At 45.6% G+C, this 15307-nt stretch overlaps 1 protein-coding gene across 4 annotated transcripts in view; it reads right to left on the reverse strand.

The window, feature by feature from the left end:
- The window catches only part of SFMBT2 (Scm like with four mbt domains 2), a 202600-nt gene that overhangs the window by 99062 nt on the left and 88231 nt on the right, over positions 1 to 15307 (reverse strand). For 3 of the 4 annotated variants that reach the window (XM_039216643.1, XM_039216642.1, XM_039216644.1), the window contains 2 exons: positions 7886 to 7974; positions 5991 to 6237 (listed from right to left, as the gene is read on the reverse strand). In XM_039216643.1, coding sequence (XP_039072574.1) covers positions 5991 to 6237; positions 7886 to 7974 — 336 coding nt within the window. Of the gene's footprint in view, positions 1 to 5990; positions 6238 to 7885; positions 7975 to 15307 lie in introns of those variants that run through there. The other variant, XM_039216645.1, reaches the window with a different exon arrangement.

Raw genomic sequence — 15307 nt, forward strand, 5'->3', positions numbered from 1 at the left:
CAAGAAGATGTGGTTTATCTATACAATGGAAAACTACATGGCAATGAGAAAGAATGAAATCTGGCCACGTGTAGCAACATGGATGGACCTTGAGGGTGTTCTGCTGAGCGAAATAAGTCAGGCAGAGAAGGACAGATATCATATGTTTGCACGTATAGGAGGATTAGGAGGAACTTGACGGAGGACCAAGGGGGAGAAGAAGGGCGGAGATGGTGGGGGAAAGGGAGAGAGGCAAACCATGAGAGACTCTTGAATGCTGACAAAAACTGAGGACGGATGGATGTGGGGGGGAGGGGGGATGGGCATGGAGGAGGGCACTTGTGGGGATGAGCACTGAGTGTTATGTGGAAACTAATTTGACAATAAACTATTTGTAAAAAAAAAAATATTTTTAATATAAAAACAAAAACAAAAACAAAAACAAATGCAGTGGTTTCCAGAACGCTCAACCACCTGCAAAAGCTAAACATCTAACGGTATCAATAAACAGTGAACAATATTCCGTGCGTGTGTTTCATTAGGACAGAGAGGCGCTTGGTTACACTGGCAGGTTTATGGACAATAAATAGCACCATTAAAAGAACATAAACCATTTTCTTAAAATGATTGTGTTGCAGGTAATTTAATAGAGTGTATCATGTCGATTTCTGTTTGCAGGGAAGTAACAAGCAATTAAAATCTGGCCTGACCCATCTTTAACTAGAAGCCTACATGGAAATGAGGTGCTCACACTCTGGGCTAGCGTTTGGCTGGCTCTGGCAAGGCGAGAGCTGCAGAACACAGGAGGGGAGCAGAAGACCACCAGCTCGCACCTCAGACTGGAGGGTGTGATCCCCCTTTTGATGCACCTTATGACCTCCACTCCTTCCTTGTCTCACCAGTGAGCAAAGACTGATCTGTGCTTGTTTACAGATGCTAGGGAAGCCTATGGACTGAATACTGGTATCTCCTAAAAATTAGTGTGTTGAAGCTCTAACCCCCAATGGGATGGTGTTTGGAGATGGAGCCTTTAGGAGGTAACTGGGGTTAGATGAGATCGTAAAGGTGGGGTCTCCATGATGAGATTAGCACCGCAGCTCTGTCTCTCTCTCTTTCCATGTGCACGTAAAGAAGGGGGTACCCACAGATGAAGAAGTGGGCTCTACCCAGAACTCAACCCTACCAACACCCACATCTTGGACTCGCATCCGGGAAAACCATGAGAAGATCATCTGTATCATCTAAGCCCCTCACTTATTTTGTATGGCTGTCTGGGCTAACTAATACAGAAAGCGACAACCATCTTTGGACTAAGAAATAGTTCAGAAACTTTCTAAGGAAGAGAAAGAAAAAAAATGGTTGCCATAAAGATTGTGAAGGCAAAAAAAAAAAAAAATAAATATATATATATATATATATGGAAAAACATCGAGAGAGAGAGATGCCAAAGCCCTTGGAAAGCTTCTGGTCCTTCATTTCTGCGACAACATGTAAGAGTCTCCCTTGCTTTCTGAACATCCAGAAATATGAGGACAGGGGGGGGGGGGGGGGGGGGGGGTCTCTAAGAGACCCCTGGTCTCCACAGCCTTCTCAAATTTCCTAGAAAACCAACTAAACCATGAAACTCTGATCACAGACTGAATACCTAGAAAACACCCATCACTCACGGTATCTTGTTAACACCCCACAACACAGCAAATGCTCCATTACCCCTGTTTGACAGAGGAGGGAAGTAGAGGGGCTGCCCAGGGCTCTGTAGCGAGGGACGGAGTGCAGAAGCAGCTAACTCGGGCCCTGGCTCCAAGTCCACATTCTTCCGACTCTGCCAGCCTCCTGGAGCTTGAGTCACACGTGACCTCTTCTAGAGGAACGAAAATCACACCACAGACCACATTCCCATGCGTGGGGTGGGTCCTGGGGCCATGCGGGGGCTAAAGAACAGATCACATCAACAAAGACCATCTCTGCTTGACCGGACCCTGTTTTGAAAAGCTCCCCTCACCCATCAGGGACAAAGAGGACAGCACAGCCCTTGCCATTTTGGGGGCATCTTCACTCTAGGTCCCCAGATTGGCTTCCAGATCCCCAACAATCATTTGGCTCCTGGAAGGTGGACGTGGCTGGTTCCCTTGCTCCCTAAGACATACCCAACTTTTTATCCAGTCAGTGCACTGGACAAATACTCACTGAGCACCTATGAGGTGCCAGGTACCACACCAGGCACTGGGGACACAGCAGAAAATCAGACACAGGTGTTCAGTTAGAGTGTCACTGAATCCCCTCACGACGGGACTGTGAACGAAGCGAGGGGGTGGCCAGTGCCACATCTGGAAGATTGGCTCCCCGAGGACAGGACGTGCCTAGCAGCCCCGTGGATGCCGGAGGAAGCTGAGGTGCGGGAGAGCCACTCGATGAGTACAGTGTCAGGGCTGCGTGGCCGGAGAAGGGGCGAGGGTCTGGCCGCAGACTGCCTCCCACCCAGCGCAGAAGGAAGGCTCCTGCTGGCAGGATTCCCCTCCTGACACAGCCTGAACCACGAAGGACTTTAGGCAGTGGCTGCCCTCCTTCTCGTCACCTGGCACTTCATCCTCTCCTGCTCCATCTTCACCGAAGCTGGATGCGACCTGCTCCGTCAGCACCCACATGCCCCGGGACAGCCCTGGGTGTGACGTGGGCGCCTCTGTCCCCTCTTTCTATCCTCACCGCCCCGACCTATCGTCTCCGGTTCGAGCCCAGGCCCGAGATGGAGAGGCGCAGTGACCGTCGCGTTCTCTCTGCTGGACGGTATACAAGCAGCCCCTTTTCCTGGAGTTTTTGAAAACTATCTGGCCACTATCCATTCCTTATTTCTACCTTCATGTGTACTGGACAGTTGAGAAATCTCATGCCCTTTAACAAGTGGAAAGAATAAGTAAAACTGAAGGATGAGCCATGTTTCGTGTCAGCGACGGTGGTGTTCGTGGGGACACAGCGAGGGAGGCATGGGGGGCAGGGGACCCCAGGGCTGACTCCCAGGGCGCCCTCAGCATAGCTCCTCTCTCCCCCGCCCCACACCTCCCTATCTCCCTCCTGCCCCTCACCACCCAACACTTTCCAACTAGTTAAGGGTGTTTGGGAATAAGAACAATAGCTAATCTTTTTATGTAAGTCTGAGACTTTATTCCCACGTATATTTCCGTTAAGGAAAGAGCACTACCATGTAAGTTTTAAGTCACTCTGGGTCTTGAGATTAATTTACACGAACCCAAAGTACTGAGTTCTGTTTGCATGTGTAAAACACAGGGACCCTAGCTTTATAGCGGCGTTGTCTACAGCAGCCACGAGGGAGGCAGCCCAAGTGCGCGTCACAAGGTGAATGGATAAAGAAGATGTGGTGTGTGTGTGTGTGTGTATACAATGGAGTATTACTCAGCCGTAAAAATGAATGAAATCTTGCCGTTTGCAACAACATGGATGGAGATAGAGAGTGTGATGCTAGGTGAAATAAGCCACTTCAGAGAAAGACAAATACCGTAAGATCTCAACCATCTGTGGAATTTAATATACAAAACAAAAACCAAAGTGAGGAGAGGGGGACGGAGGGAGGGAGGGAAGGAAGAGAGAGAGAGAGAGAGAGAGACAGAGAGACAGAGAGAGAGTGAAAGAGACCAATAAACAGACTATTAACTATAGAGAATAAACTGATGGTCACCAGAGGGGAGGTGGGTGGGGGACGGATGATGCAGGTGACGGAGATAAAGGATGCATCTGTCGTGACCAGCGCCGGGGACGTATGGAATGGCTGAATCACCAACTGTACAACTGTACACCTGAAACTAATACGAAACTGTATGCTAACTAACTGGAATTTAAGTAAAAACTTTTGAAAAAATAACAAAACACGGATAATCAAATAATCGCCACCCCAGGTGTTGTTCTGCTGAATGAGGCAATGGGACCCCGTTTTCATCTTGTAACGCCTGCATCTGAAGAACTGAAAGCCACGTTTGGCGTGTCCTTTGGCCTCTTATTCTCCTCCCCCCCACCCATGCAAAACCTCTCTCGCTAACAATTTAAGTGTTAAGAAAATAGCTTCTTAACAATGAATGCCTTCTCTAAATTCTTTAAGGACACCCACGAACTCTTGGGTGGAATGGACACCTCGTGTCCAGAAATTTACTAAGACCAGTAAAAACAATTTATTCTTCTCTTATGAAGACATTAAATTATCTAAGAGAGAGAGGAAGAGAGCGAGAGAGCTCCTGTGCAAAAAATTCCTAAGTTTCTATGGTGACACTTTCCATTATTCTTGCCTTTGAGTATGAGTTCCCAGACTCCACAGCAAAGGAACAGTGCACAGAACCTAAGGAATAATCCTTTGCTTTGCTATAAATGTTCACAGTGGCAAATATAGGGATCTCCTAAAATTTATAAAGCAATTAGACACGAAGCTAAGATTTACACACTCAACTCCCCACACAAAGTAAATTTCTCCTGCCAGGTTATGAATCCCAAGGCAAATGTGAGCTTAGATCTTTTCTCAACACTGACAGGCCCTGTGTCAGCAAAGAGTCCAAAATTACTCAGGGTATAACTGGATTTCTTGGCTGCTTCTCAAAACGGTAACAACAAGAATACTAATAGAATACCATGTTATGTGCCTACATGCCTGTCAAACTCAACATAAATGCAAATACATGACATACAGAACCAAGAACTTCTTTTTTTTTTTCCAACCAAAGCCCTTGAGGGACAGAAAGGAGAAACATGAACTCCTTGGCTCCACGTACTCAGGATGAGCACTAGCATCTAATATGGCAGGAAAAGAGATCGCTGGCAATTTTAATAAAAGATTTGGCTCCTTACTTCCAATATACCTGGTGAAACTGACTAGGATGAAAAACAGCAATTTCTGGGAGACATTAATATTTCTACCTTGCCATCTTTAATTCCATAAGGACCCAACATTTTTTGTTGCTGTTCTGAGGACAACCATTAAAAAATGGTAAGGCTGGTATGGGCAAGCAGGAGGGACAGGAAGAAATGGGGAGCATGACCTTGACCAAGTAGCTTAATTTCAGTCCCAAATTTTCTCTGCTGGAAATGGAAATATTCACATCAAACATGCAGCACTTTTTTTTTTTGGTAATCAAAACAAATAGCACAGTAGATGTAAAATCACGTGGCACATAGTAAACATTCCAGAATGGTTAGTTTGTGAACAGTGAGATTTTCACCCAATGAAGTATGTCAGGAAGCATAATGCACTGTTCTATCCAATTACACCTGTGGAAAGTCATACGACAGTGCCTTTGAAGCTAATTAATACCCGTGATGTGCCGGGAAAAAACATATGATGATTTTCTCTTTGCCATTTCCAGGTCAGCACAGATTATATAACGATAAGCACTTGGTTTAGATATTCAGATGGATGGATGGATGGATGGATGGATGGATGGATGGATGGATGGGAAGTGAGTGGGAGGCTGGGAGGGTGAAGGGATGGGTGAGCAGATGGATAGGTAGGTAAGTGGATGGACAGGTAGATGGACCGATGGAGGAAGGGATATGGATGAGGGGCAAGGTATGGATGAACAGAGATGGATGAATAAATGAACGGATGAGACGGTGAGTGGGTGAGTGGATGAGTAGGTGGGTAGATGAATGGATAGAGGATGTATGGACAGACAGAGATTAGGGAACCTACTTCCAAGACCATCAAAATTCCTAGATCAAAAGGGAGAATATGATCAAGCCCCAATCCACTATGTCTTTCATCTGTGAACCAGGAATTCCAAAGGAACTAGATTACCGTCACCACAGCCTCCACTGCTGTCTCCTTTTAGAACACTATTACCTGAGGTCTTGAGTTCTATCTTCTATAGAAGGCGCCCTGAAGTTAAAAGGCTCAACATTCACATACACGTATGTAAAAGATGACACAGAGCTAAACGAATTCTCCAGAGACACATCGAGGAAAACATCACACTTTTCCCAAAATACCTCACAGCAGCCAAAGCACGGGAGCTTACCTGAAGGTGGGTCCATTCTGTATTTATTCTCTTGACACCAACCAACTGGTCGAAGTCTGTAATCCAAGTAAAACAACCACTGGTCATAGGATTCAGTGTCCTCCAATCCCACATAGCGAAGGCGTAATCTTCCTCCAACATTTTCAATCACACTAACTATCCAGTACTGAAAAGGGTCCTGAGAATCCTGAAGTTCTATTAAGGAATCAACTGTAATGAGGTCTATAGGGTCTTTCCCTCGCAGAGGCTGTTTAAACAGAAGCAAAACTCCTTATTTTAAACTTTACTTTAAGGTTCTTACGGAAACAGATGACAGCAGAAGATAATATCTTCTCACACCATCATCCAAGCTATTGGCAAACAGTCTGCTGTTTCCCTCCACCCCCATCCTTTCCACACCCACAGCCCCTCCCCTGCGCACTCCCCCCCTCCACATGCCCATCCCACCAGCCCTCTGCCCAGCGAGAATCACAAGTAAACAACATAACAGTTTGCGCTCGGTTCTCACCAAACAAATCACCCTTCCCAGATAGAACCGGGTTTGTTGGAAATAAGCATGCTTTTAAGGAGAGTTACACCAAATTTGCCTCGAGCTAGGAAATATGTGGTAGCTAAATATCTACTTTTCCCATAGACAGATCTATCCGCTATGGAGATGTCCCTTTATACTGTAACTCAACAGATTTATCTTAAAAGAGCTACCACTCTAATGTGAAGACTCTCATACTTGAGTGAATACGTGTAGATGGCACGTTTATTACACATTTAATGCTCAGCTACATTGGACAATTACTGTAAATTTATTTGTACACTTGACCCAATAGTTTAGAGAATATATAGAATTACTGCCCCATATAAGCAACCCTCTCAGCATAAGTTAGCACACGAAAAGGGTGTTTGTTCAGTCAGCCTTGCGGGCAAATATGTTTAAAAAAAAAAAAACAATGAACAGAGAAAGACAATTTGTCCTTCTGAAAGGGTGAAGAACCATCATTTTGATTTGTTAACCAAACAATTAAATCGAGAACCATTAAGATAAGCAAATACATCAGGCAAAATCTTCACAGCACAAAACCGGATAACTATATATTAGACAGCACTGCTCCATAAGTCAGTGTCATTTACAAGAGCAAGAAAATGTACAGTTAACGTTAAGAGAATAATGACAGCATCAAAATCCACATCGTATTCCTTGTTATTTACTATGTGTTCCCTGTTTGGGGACGCATTTTTCAAACAGATTTGGTAACTCGATAATTGCTTTGACAATCCACTGTTCCTTCTATTCTATTGTAAATATTGAAATGCCTTATCACGAAATTATTGTCAAATGAACCATCAGGATTGCAGACTAAACCATTTTTTTTTCCTTTGGTGCCTTAAAAATACCTTAACCGCACTGAAATATGATCAGCCAATTCTCTTGTTTTCATAAGGGGAAGCGAGTTCAGTTATTCCGTAACACCTGTGTGGTATGATCATGAAGTTATACGTCCCCAATGGAGCAGTGAGGGGAACCGCTTTTCAGGATACCTGCGACTATACGAGAGCACGCATATGCTAACTGGTCACCTCCCTACGACCAGTTATTCCACAGGAATATTTATTTATATTGACCAATATAGGATGGAGGCTGAAATGTGCAGAGCAGTGGAAAGATATCCTAACACTGCCACCAAAGGACGTGAAGCAAAATCTCCACTTGCTGACCGTGGCGCAGGTGAACAGTCTACAGCGCCATAAGATTAACCGAAGCAATTCGGGAAACAGGAGGTGAGGCCACTTGGGCAGAGAGCGCTCTGCACACGCAGGCACCCGCTGAAGGCTGTATGCAAAGGTGCACATGTAACTGTGATACTTCAGACTCAGAATAACTGAATAACGGTAATACATACACCTTCCAGGAGGCTGGCGGGCGCCGTCCGGGAGCCAGTCAAATCCCGAATGAGGAACTCTGTCCAGTCTGTGTACTTCTCCTTGATTGCTGGCGAGACAAAAGAAGAAATAAAAACAGACTTCAACACAGCGGGGGAGTGTCCAAGAAGCCTAAAATCACAGCACTTCCCTGTATACCCGGGTAGTTTTGAGACTTTCTTAATTTTAGGCAACAGACTTCAGTTCTAAAACAGAGACGAGAAATCTGTCAACAGGGATGCCTGGGTGGCTTAGTCGGTTAAGTGTCCAACTTTGGCTCAGGTCATGATCTCACGGTTCGTGGGTTCGAGCCCTGCGTCGGGCTCTGTGCTGGCAGCTCAGAGCCTGGAGCCTGTTTCGGATTCTGTGTCTCCCTCTCTCTCTGCCCCTCCCCTGCTCATGCTCTGTCTCAAAAATAAATAAAAACAATTAAAAAAAAGAAACCTGTCAACAGCGGGTGACTTCATGCCCACCACATGCCTAGATTTTGCTGGGTATCAAAGAAGTGAAAGAATATGGGCCCCGTTGTCTTAGCATCTATTCAGAAACTTCCACCATCAAAAAGAAGATACCGTCAAGCACAAAATTCAGGAGATTCTGAGAAGAAAAGAGATCTGTCGGGGCAGAAGGGTCAGGGGGAAGCCAGCAGCAGGCTCTGAATGACAGGAAAGGTTTTACAGGTGGAGAAGAAGAAGAAGGGATTTGGGCACCGAGACAAGCAGCTGATGGCTGGGGGGAGCACAGGGCGGGAGATGTGGGGGAAGGCTGCGTCCAGCCTGAGCACGGACGCTGGCAAACTGTGCCCAGTGGCCGCCCGGAAAGCCAGCACGACGCACACTGAACAAACAGGAAGTCCCTGTATAAAATCAATCTGAAAATAGCATAAAGGCTTGAATGGAAACAAAAGACGCTGATGGCAGAGAAGCCCAAGTAGAAGCTAGTGCGGGTCTCTACCGAAGTGACGTCTCTCTCCAAGCAGCGGGGACCACACCGAGAACACGGAAGGACGCAGTGGACACATCTTTGAACGAAGGAATAGCAGATGCCGGAGGCCAATGATCTCCAAGGGCTTAGACTCTGAGACTTGAGAAACCGGTAACTCCCGGTGTGTCTCCCCAAATCGCAGATGCCCGAAGGCTTCACACCCGGGAGAGGCCCTGGACCTTCCGGGGCCATCACAGGACTCACAAAGTCAGCCACGGCGGGGCAGCAAGCCTCAGGTCCCCATCCACCCACTCTAGGGGGCACATGGAGAGCCAGCCCGGCAGCACCACCTACGACCATCCGCTACTTAGCTTTTGTGAGCCACCTGTGCTCTGCAAAAGGCAGGTCGCGGCATGAGGTGGGATCTGGACTCCGTGGGAGGCTCTGCCATCACTGGCTATACCTTTGAGTAACTTACCCAATTTATCTCATACTCTTTCCTCATCCGTATAATGGTGCTAACGACATTTCTGCTCATGGGATGCGATAAGGAGTAAAGGAGATACATATGTCAATAAAATATAACCTCACCAGGCACGTACCGGGCGATTGATAAATACTAGCTCTTGTGTTGTTATAAGCGTATACAAAATTACTAAACACTCTCACCAAATATGTATTGTTTGTCTCCACAATTCCAGCTCAAAGCTCTGGAATGCTCTGCATCGCTGTCAGCAGGAGGGGACACGGAGCACCTGTCACTTCAGTCTCGAACCTGCAGCTCAGTCACGAGCCCCTCCCTGCACCCATTCGTGATCGTAAGACCAAAAGGAAAACCAAGGTGGAAGAATGCAGGCAAAATAAAATGGATCCAGACAAGGCTAAAAAGCCCAGCTTTCGCCACACAACGTCCTGACCCTGGCCCTGCCTAATAACCAGCAACTCACCCATTCATCAACTTTTACCACTAGATGTTTTTCTCAAATAAAACACCATCTGCCTCATTTTACACACACACACACACACACACACACACACACACTCATAAGGAAATGCATCCATTTGGGGCAGAAACTCTCACTGTGTTGTGTTCTTCTCCATCATCAGGAAGTGCAGCAATCAGGGCGCCTGGGTGGCTCGGTCGGTTAAGTGTCTGACTTCAGCTCAGGTCATGATCTCACGGTTCGTAGGTTCGAGCCTTGTGTCGGGCTCTGTGCTGACAACCTAGAGCCTGGAGCCTGCCTCCAATTCTGTGTCTCCCCCTCTCTCTCTGCCTGCTCACACTCTTTCTCTCTCAAACATAAATAAACATTAAAAAAAAGAGTGCAGCAATCATTTTTCAATGTTATACCCATTTCTAAATTAGCCCTTTGCTATGTACAAAACGGGCTGTGTCCCCCAAAATTCATATTGAATCCCAATGCCCAAGGTGACTGCGTTAGAAGGTAGGACCCTGGGGGAGAGGATTAGGCTTACATTAGGATTAGTGCCCTTATAAAGGAGACCCCAGAGAGCTTCCTCGCCCCTCCCTCCACAGGAAACTACTACAGAAGACACCAGCTATGAACCAGGAAGTAGAATCTGTTGGCGCCTCCAGGACTGTGAGAACTACATCTCTGTTGTTTATAAGCCACCCACTGTGTGGTATTTGTGCCAGCAGCCTGCCTGGGTGGAGAGAGCCCTCCAAGTGTTCGCACTTACTGAGAAGACCGAAGAGTTATGGTGTACAAGACGGACTGAAACCTATATTCACCTTAATCTTTACAAAGCCCTTTAACTTACTCTGTTATCATTTGATCATCATAACAATGCTCTGAGGAAGATGTTCTTAAACTTTTTCCCAAGTTCATAGAAAAAAACAAATGTCAGAGTCAGCTTCAAACTCAAGCACGCAGATGCCAATCTTACTAGGAATCTTTCCGTGAGACTCCGTGATTCTCAAAGCGTTTGCCTACAGATAGATGGGCAACCTAAATTGTGGGCATGGTAAGAGATAATATGCAAATGACCATCTAAACAAATGTTTCAAGATTAGGGCCATATACAACTGCACTCAGTGAAGACGTATTTCATATTTCCTTACAAAAGAATGACAATCAGCATAGTTGAGTGAAAAAGGGTCCTGTACTTGACAGAATTTATGTCCGTATCCACTATGAAAGGGAAGCTCAGGTTTTCATTTAAGGGTTGATTCTGACATCCACACAATCAAAGTTAACATTTAAGTTAAAATGTCTTAAATACACCATCGCCCGATGAAGACATCATGCGATGCTGAAATTTAAGGGGGCTAAGTCGCAGCCAGAGAAGACTACAGATGGCTCTGAAATTTACACTTTGTGAGCCCCCCGTTGCAGAGGCCCTAGAACCATCCATCAATGTTTCTACACGAGGCTCTGAAGCCATCTTTTATGCGCCATGGAATATCTGGACAAATTACTCTCTGTGAAAAATGTATCTTAGCTGTAAAGACACACTGACAATCTTTTATTAAGAAGCAGAAAGAAAATCACCGTTCTCAGGAATATTGTTACTTTTCAAAGAAAAACTGTTATGGTCAACATTTAGTTCTCAAAATTCCAAATGCTCAAATGGAAAATCTAGTACAGAAAAGACTGCCATATATAAAAACACTGTGCATAAGAAGGCTACAATTTCCAGTCAATAGACTTACTTGAAGTAAACTTCAAGTCAGTTAAAGTCTAGTACAGTAAACATGGCCCAGACATTCCTTTGAATTCACTGCAGTAGAAATCGATCTGTATTTTTCCATGTGTCCCTATAAGTTTCTAACTTGAAATTTTAAGACTGTAAGTTTTCATTTACTACAGAACGTCTCTCTTCAAAGACTCAAAACCAACTAGCTCGGACATAAGAACAATCTTTCTCAAATGGAATAACCGATTTCTTGACCCATGGTCATTACCGTTTCCTTCAGATGATCTACACATTAAATTTCAGAAAATATACAATCTCCCCCACACCCAATGACGTCAAATGTGGACTCTACAGAAAGAAAGAAACGAGTAAAATAAAAAACAAAGTGGGGGGAATCAAAGCGTGTCCACAACACTGTCATCATTTCCCCGTGTTTTTAACTTATACAGAGACACGCCTAAAAGTTCATAAGAAGATGCTTTATTCATAAGAAGATCTTTTTAGGACCTTCTCATGAACAGTGTATTTGAGGTTCTATCGTTTTAATATTATATAAACTTAGTATCTATAAAATACGTACATTGTATCCAACGTTGCTTTTTGAGGAATCCAAGTTACACCTCAGGTTAACACTCATTTTGTGGAGGAACCCACATCCCACTGAAGGAAGCAATCATGAACATGGGCTCCAGAAAAAGAAATCACACACACACATGCACATGTACACAGGCATCTTTTGTGAAGACATTTAGAGATTGCCCCCAAATCCCACAACAGCATTATGAGGATTGCAGAGCTGTCCATAAAAGGAGTTCCAAACAGAGGCATCTGGCCAGCTCAGTCAGTAGGGCATGCGACTCTTGATCTTTGGGGTCATGAGTTCGAGTCCCACATTGGGTGTAGAGATCACTTAAAAAAAAAAGGCAGAAGATTATCATCATTTTTTTTCCCCAGGATTGTTGGACTCCCCACACATGTCAACAGAGAGAATGCAACGATCCGTTACTTCCCAAGGAAGCCGCCTGCCGTGGACACCGGCTTGTGGGCACAAAGCTGCCCATTCAGGCAGATCCTGAGCACAGAGACCCAGGCGGAAGTCAGATGGCACACGCCTCACCTTTCCGTCCACGTCACCAGCTTCAACAGACAGGCCCACGGAGAAGACAGACGGGCTACCGCCATACCTCCCCACTCCTCGGGAACACGGAGTAACTACCAGCCATGAGGCCACTCTCACTCAAACATACTCTGGGCAAAAGAAAAGTCACATCCCCTTGTCTTAAGAGTTTAAATACACAGAGGCGACTTCCTGTTCTTTCCGGCAATTTCCTCAGTTCCCGGTCAACCAAAGCTTCCCTGAAATGATTTCTTCATCGGCCGTGTTTGTAATTTGCGACGGCTCTGTCTTGTTCTTTACTGTTCTCCCTTCTGGAGGTTTTTTTTGTTTTCTTTTTGTTTTTTTGCCATTTTCAAAACGTCTCGATACAGGAATGTGAGGATTTTCTCCTCCTGTGGACCCTGCAGCCTCTGACTCGGGGGCTGTCCCCCCTTCTCTCTATCAGAGGCGCCCCTGGAGCGTCGGGCGGGCCCTGGTCCTGCACCACGTTTCCACTGCAGACCGCAGAGAACCCTGCAGGTGGGGCTGTGCCCCGGAGCGGGTGCTTCTGACGCAGAGTGGGTGTCGGGTGGCTCCCCGAAACCAGCCTCATCAGTTCCCCCCAGAGCCTGCGCCCGCTTCTTCAGACACGAGCCGGGGGGGCAGACATGGATTCCAGTCCTTGGGCGTCCCTCTAGGTTGGGGTACAGGGAGCCTGGGGAGTGTTCTGACTGCAGGCACCCCGTTAAACCTTGTGAGTCCCGGCCCCACCCGGCACTGCAGGGGGCCCCCTCCCCCAAGCATGTGGAGGGTGGTGACCGCCCCCACCCGGCTTTGACCGACACCAAGCCTTCAGCAACTTTCGAGCTGCTAGGAACATTCTGACATTTCTTTTCTGCACTGGTCTCTCTTCAGTTCGTGACGCTGTTGGTTTATGCATTTTTTATTCCTTTACTATCATTTTAATGGGCTCTCTGGAGGAAGACGAGGGAAATACGAGTGCTCGAGCCGCACACACTCCTGGCTCGCAGCAGAACTGGGCTGTCCCAGTAAGATGCCAGGCGGCCACCTTTGACTTCCCGGGAAACTATTCTTTAATGCTGACTTCACGAAAGCAGGACGCAACAGTGCATCTTGAATTATAAATGGAGGTGCTTACGCTTTCTATTAAGAATAAAAGACCATAAAGTTCCTACCTTTGGAGGGTTTTAAAGAAAAGAGTCCACATTAATTTTTCATAAAGGGTTCAAATTAAACTGTTCTCACAAACAGAACAATAGATTAAAACGACTCCACAGGTCAACAGGTTTGATAAGCTCCTACTCTGTTCACTCGGCCACATTACGCGCTACTGGGCTTCGAACATACAGACAAAAGTACTCCTGCCTTCAGTAATAAGCACAACCTAGATGAAGACATAACTTGTGAAAAATATCAATAAATTGTCTTTACACACACACACACACACACACACACACACACACACACACACAAACCACTCTTTACTACCCGCCACCTATGGGTTGGAGGAAAAGTTTTAATTCAACCTTCCAAGACTCTTTCAGTGCTATAAATACATTGAACAATTACAAAATGGAATATCATTCTTTTGCTCTGAAGACCAGGATTTCACAAAGACAGGATCTAAGAGCAGTTGGAAGAAAACAATAAGAGAGTCACGACTCTCTTGAAATAGAAACCATGAGTGGTATGAGCCTTAGAGGCAAACCATGAGAGACTCTTGAATGCTGAGAACAAACTGAGGACTGACAGGTGTAGGGGGAGGGGGGGAGGGGCACGGAGGAGGGCACTTGTGGGGATGAGCACTGGGTGTTATATGGAAACCAACTTGACAATAAACTATTTGTAAAAAAAATGAGAAAGAAAAAATAAAACAAAACAAAACTGTACATCAATAAAAAAAAAAAAGAACACTACATAATTAAAACATGGAACATTGAGGCCATTGTAATCATTAAAGCCTTGGTCAGTATCCGGGTGCCTGGGTGACTCAGCCGGTTAAGTGTCTGACTTCAGCTCAGGTCATGGTCTCACGATTCGTGGGTTCGAGCCCCACATTGGGCTCTGTGCTGACAGCTCAGAGCCTGGAGCCTGTTTCAGATTCTGTCTGCCTCTCTCTCTGCCCCTCCCCTGCTCACTCGCACTCTCTCAAAAATATATAAACGTTAAAAAAAATTTTTTTTAAAAAAAACGTGGTCAGTATTTACGCAGACTCTTAACACAAAAGGCCTTTGCTACTTAAGATTCTACACATTAGAATTTTCCTCAATATTGGGAATGAGAGCAGGAGAGCTCCTTTGCGTTGAAATTAGCTTATTATGGGGTCACAAGTGACATCACCCCACTGGGCAGCTGTAAGCGTTTAATGAGATAAAGCTTCCTGGCGGTTATGACTCCAGTGGTGTAGTACAAGCCCCGGGGAAAGTGAAGTGTTCTTTGCTAATGCTGCCCATCAGTCCCTACTTAATCCATTAAAGAGTTCATATAACATACTAAGTTTTCTTTTAGAAGAATGTATATGAAATATCTCAAAATGATGGGTTCTTTTTTTGTTTTTGTTTTTTGAGCTAGAGAGGGACTACAAATGGGGAAGAGGCAGAGGAAGAGAGGAGAGGGAGAGAGAGACAGAGAGACAGACAGAGAGAATCCCAAGTGTGGGGCTCAATCCCGTGACCCTAGGATCATGGCCTGAGACAAATTCAAG

The sequence above is a fragment of the Hyaena hyaena genome, unplaced genomic scaffold (genome assembly GCF_003009895.1).
Source record: "Hyaena hyaena isolate Hyena2069 unplaced genomic scaffold, ASM300989v1 scaffold_647, whole genome shotgun sequence".
NCBI classification, from domain to species: Eukaryota; Metazoa; Chordata; class Mammalia; order Carnivora; family Hyaenidae; genus Hyaena; species Hyaena hyaena.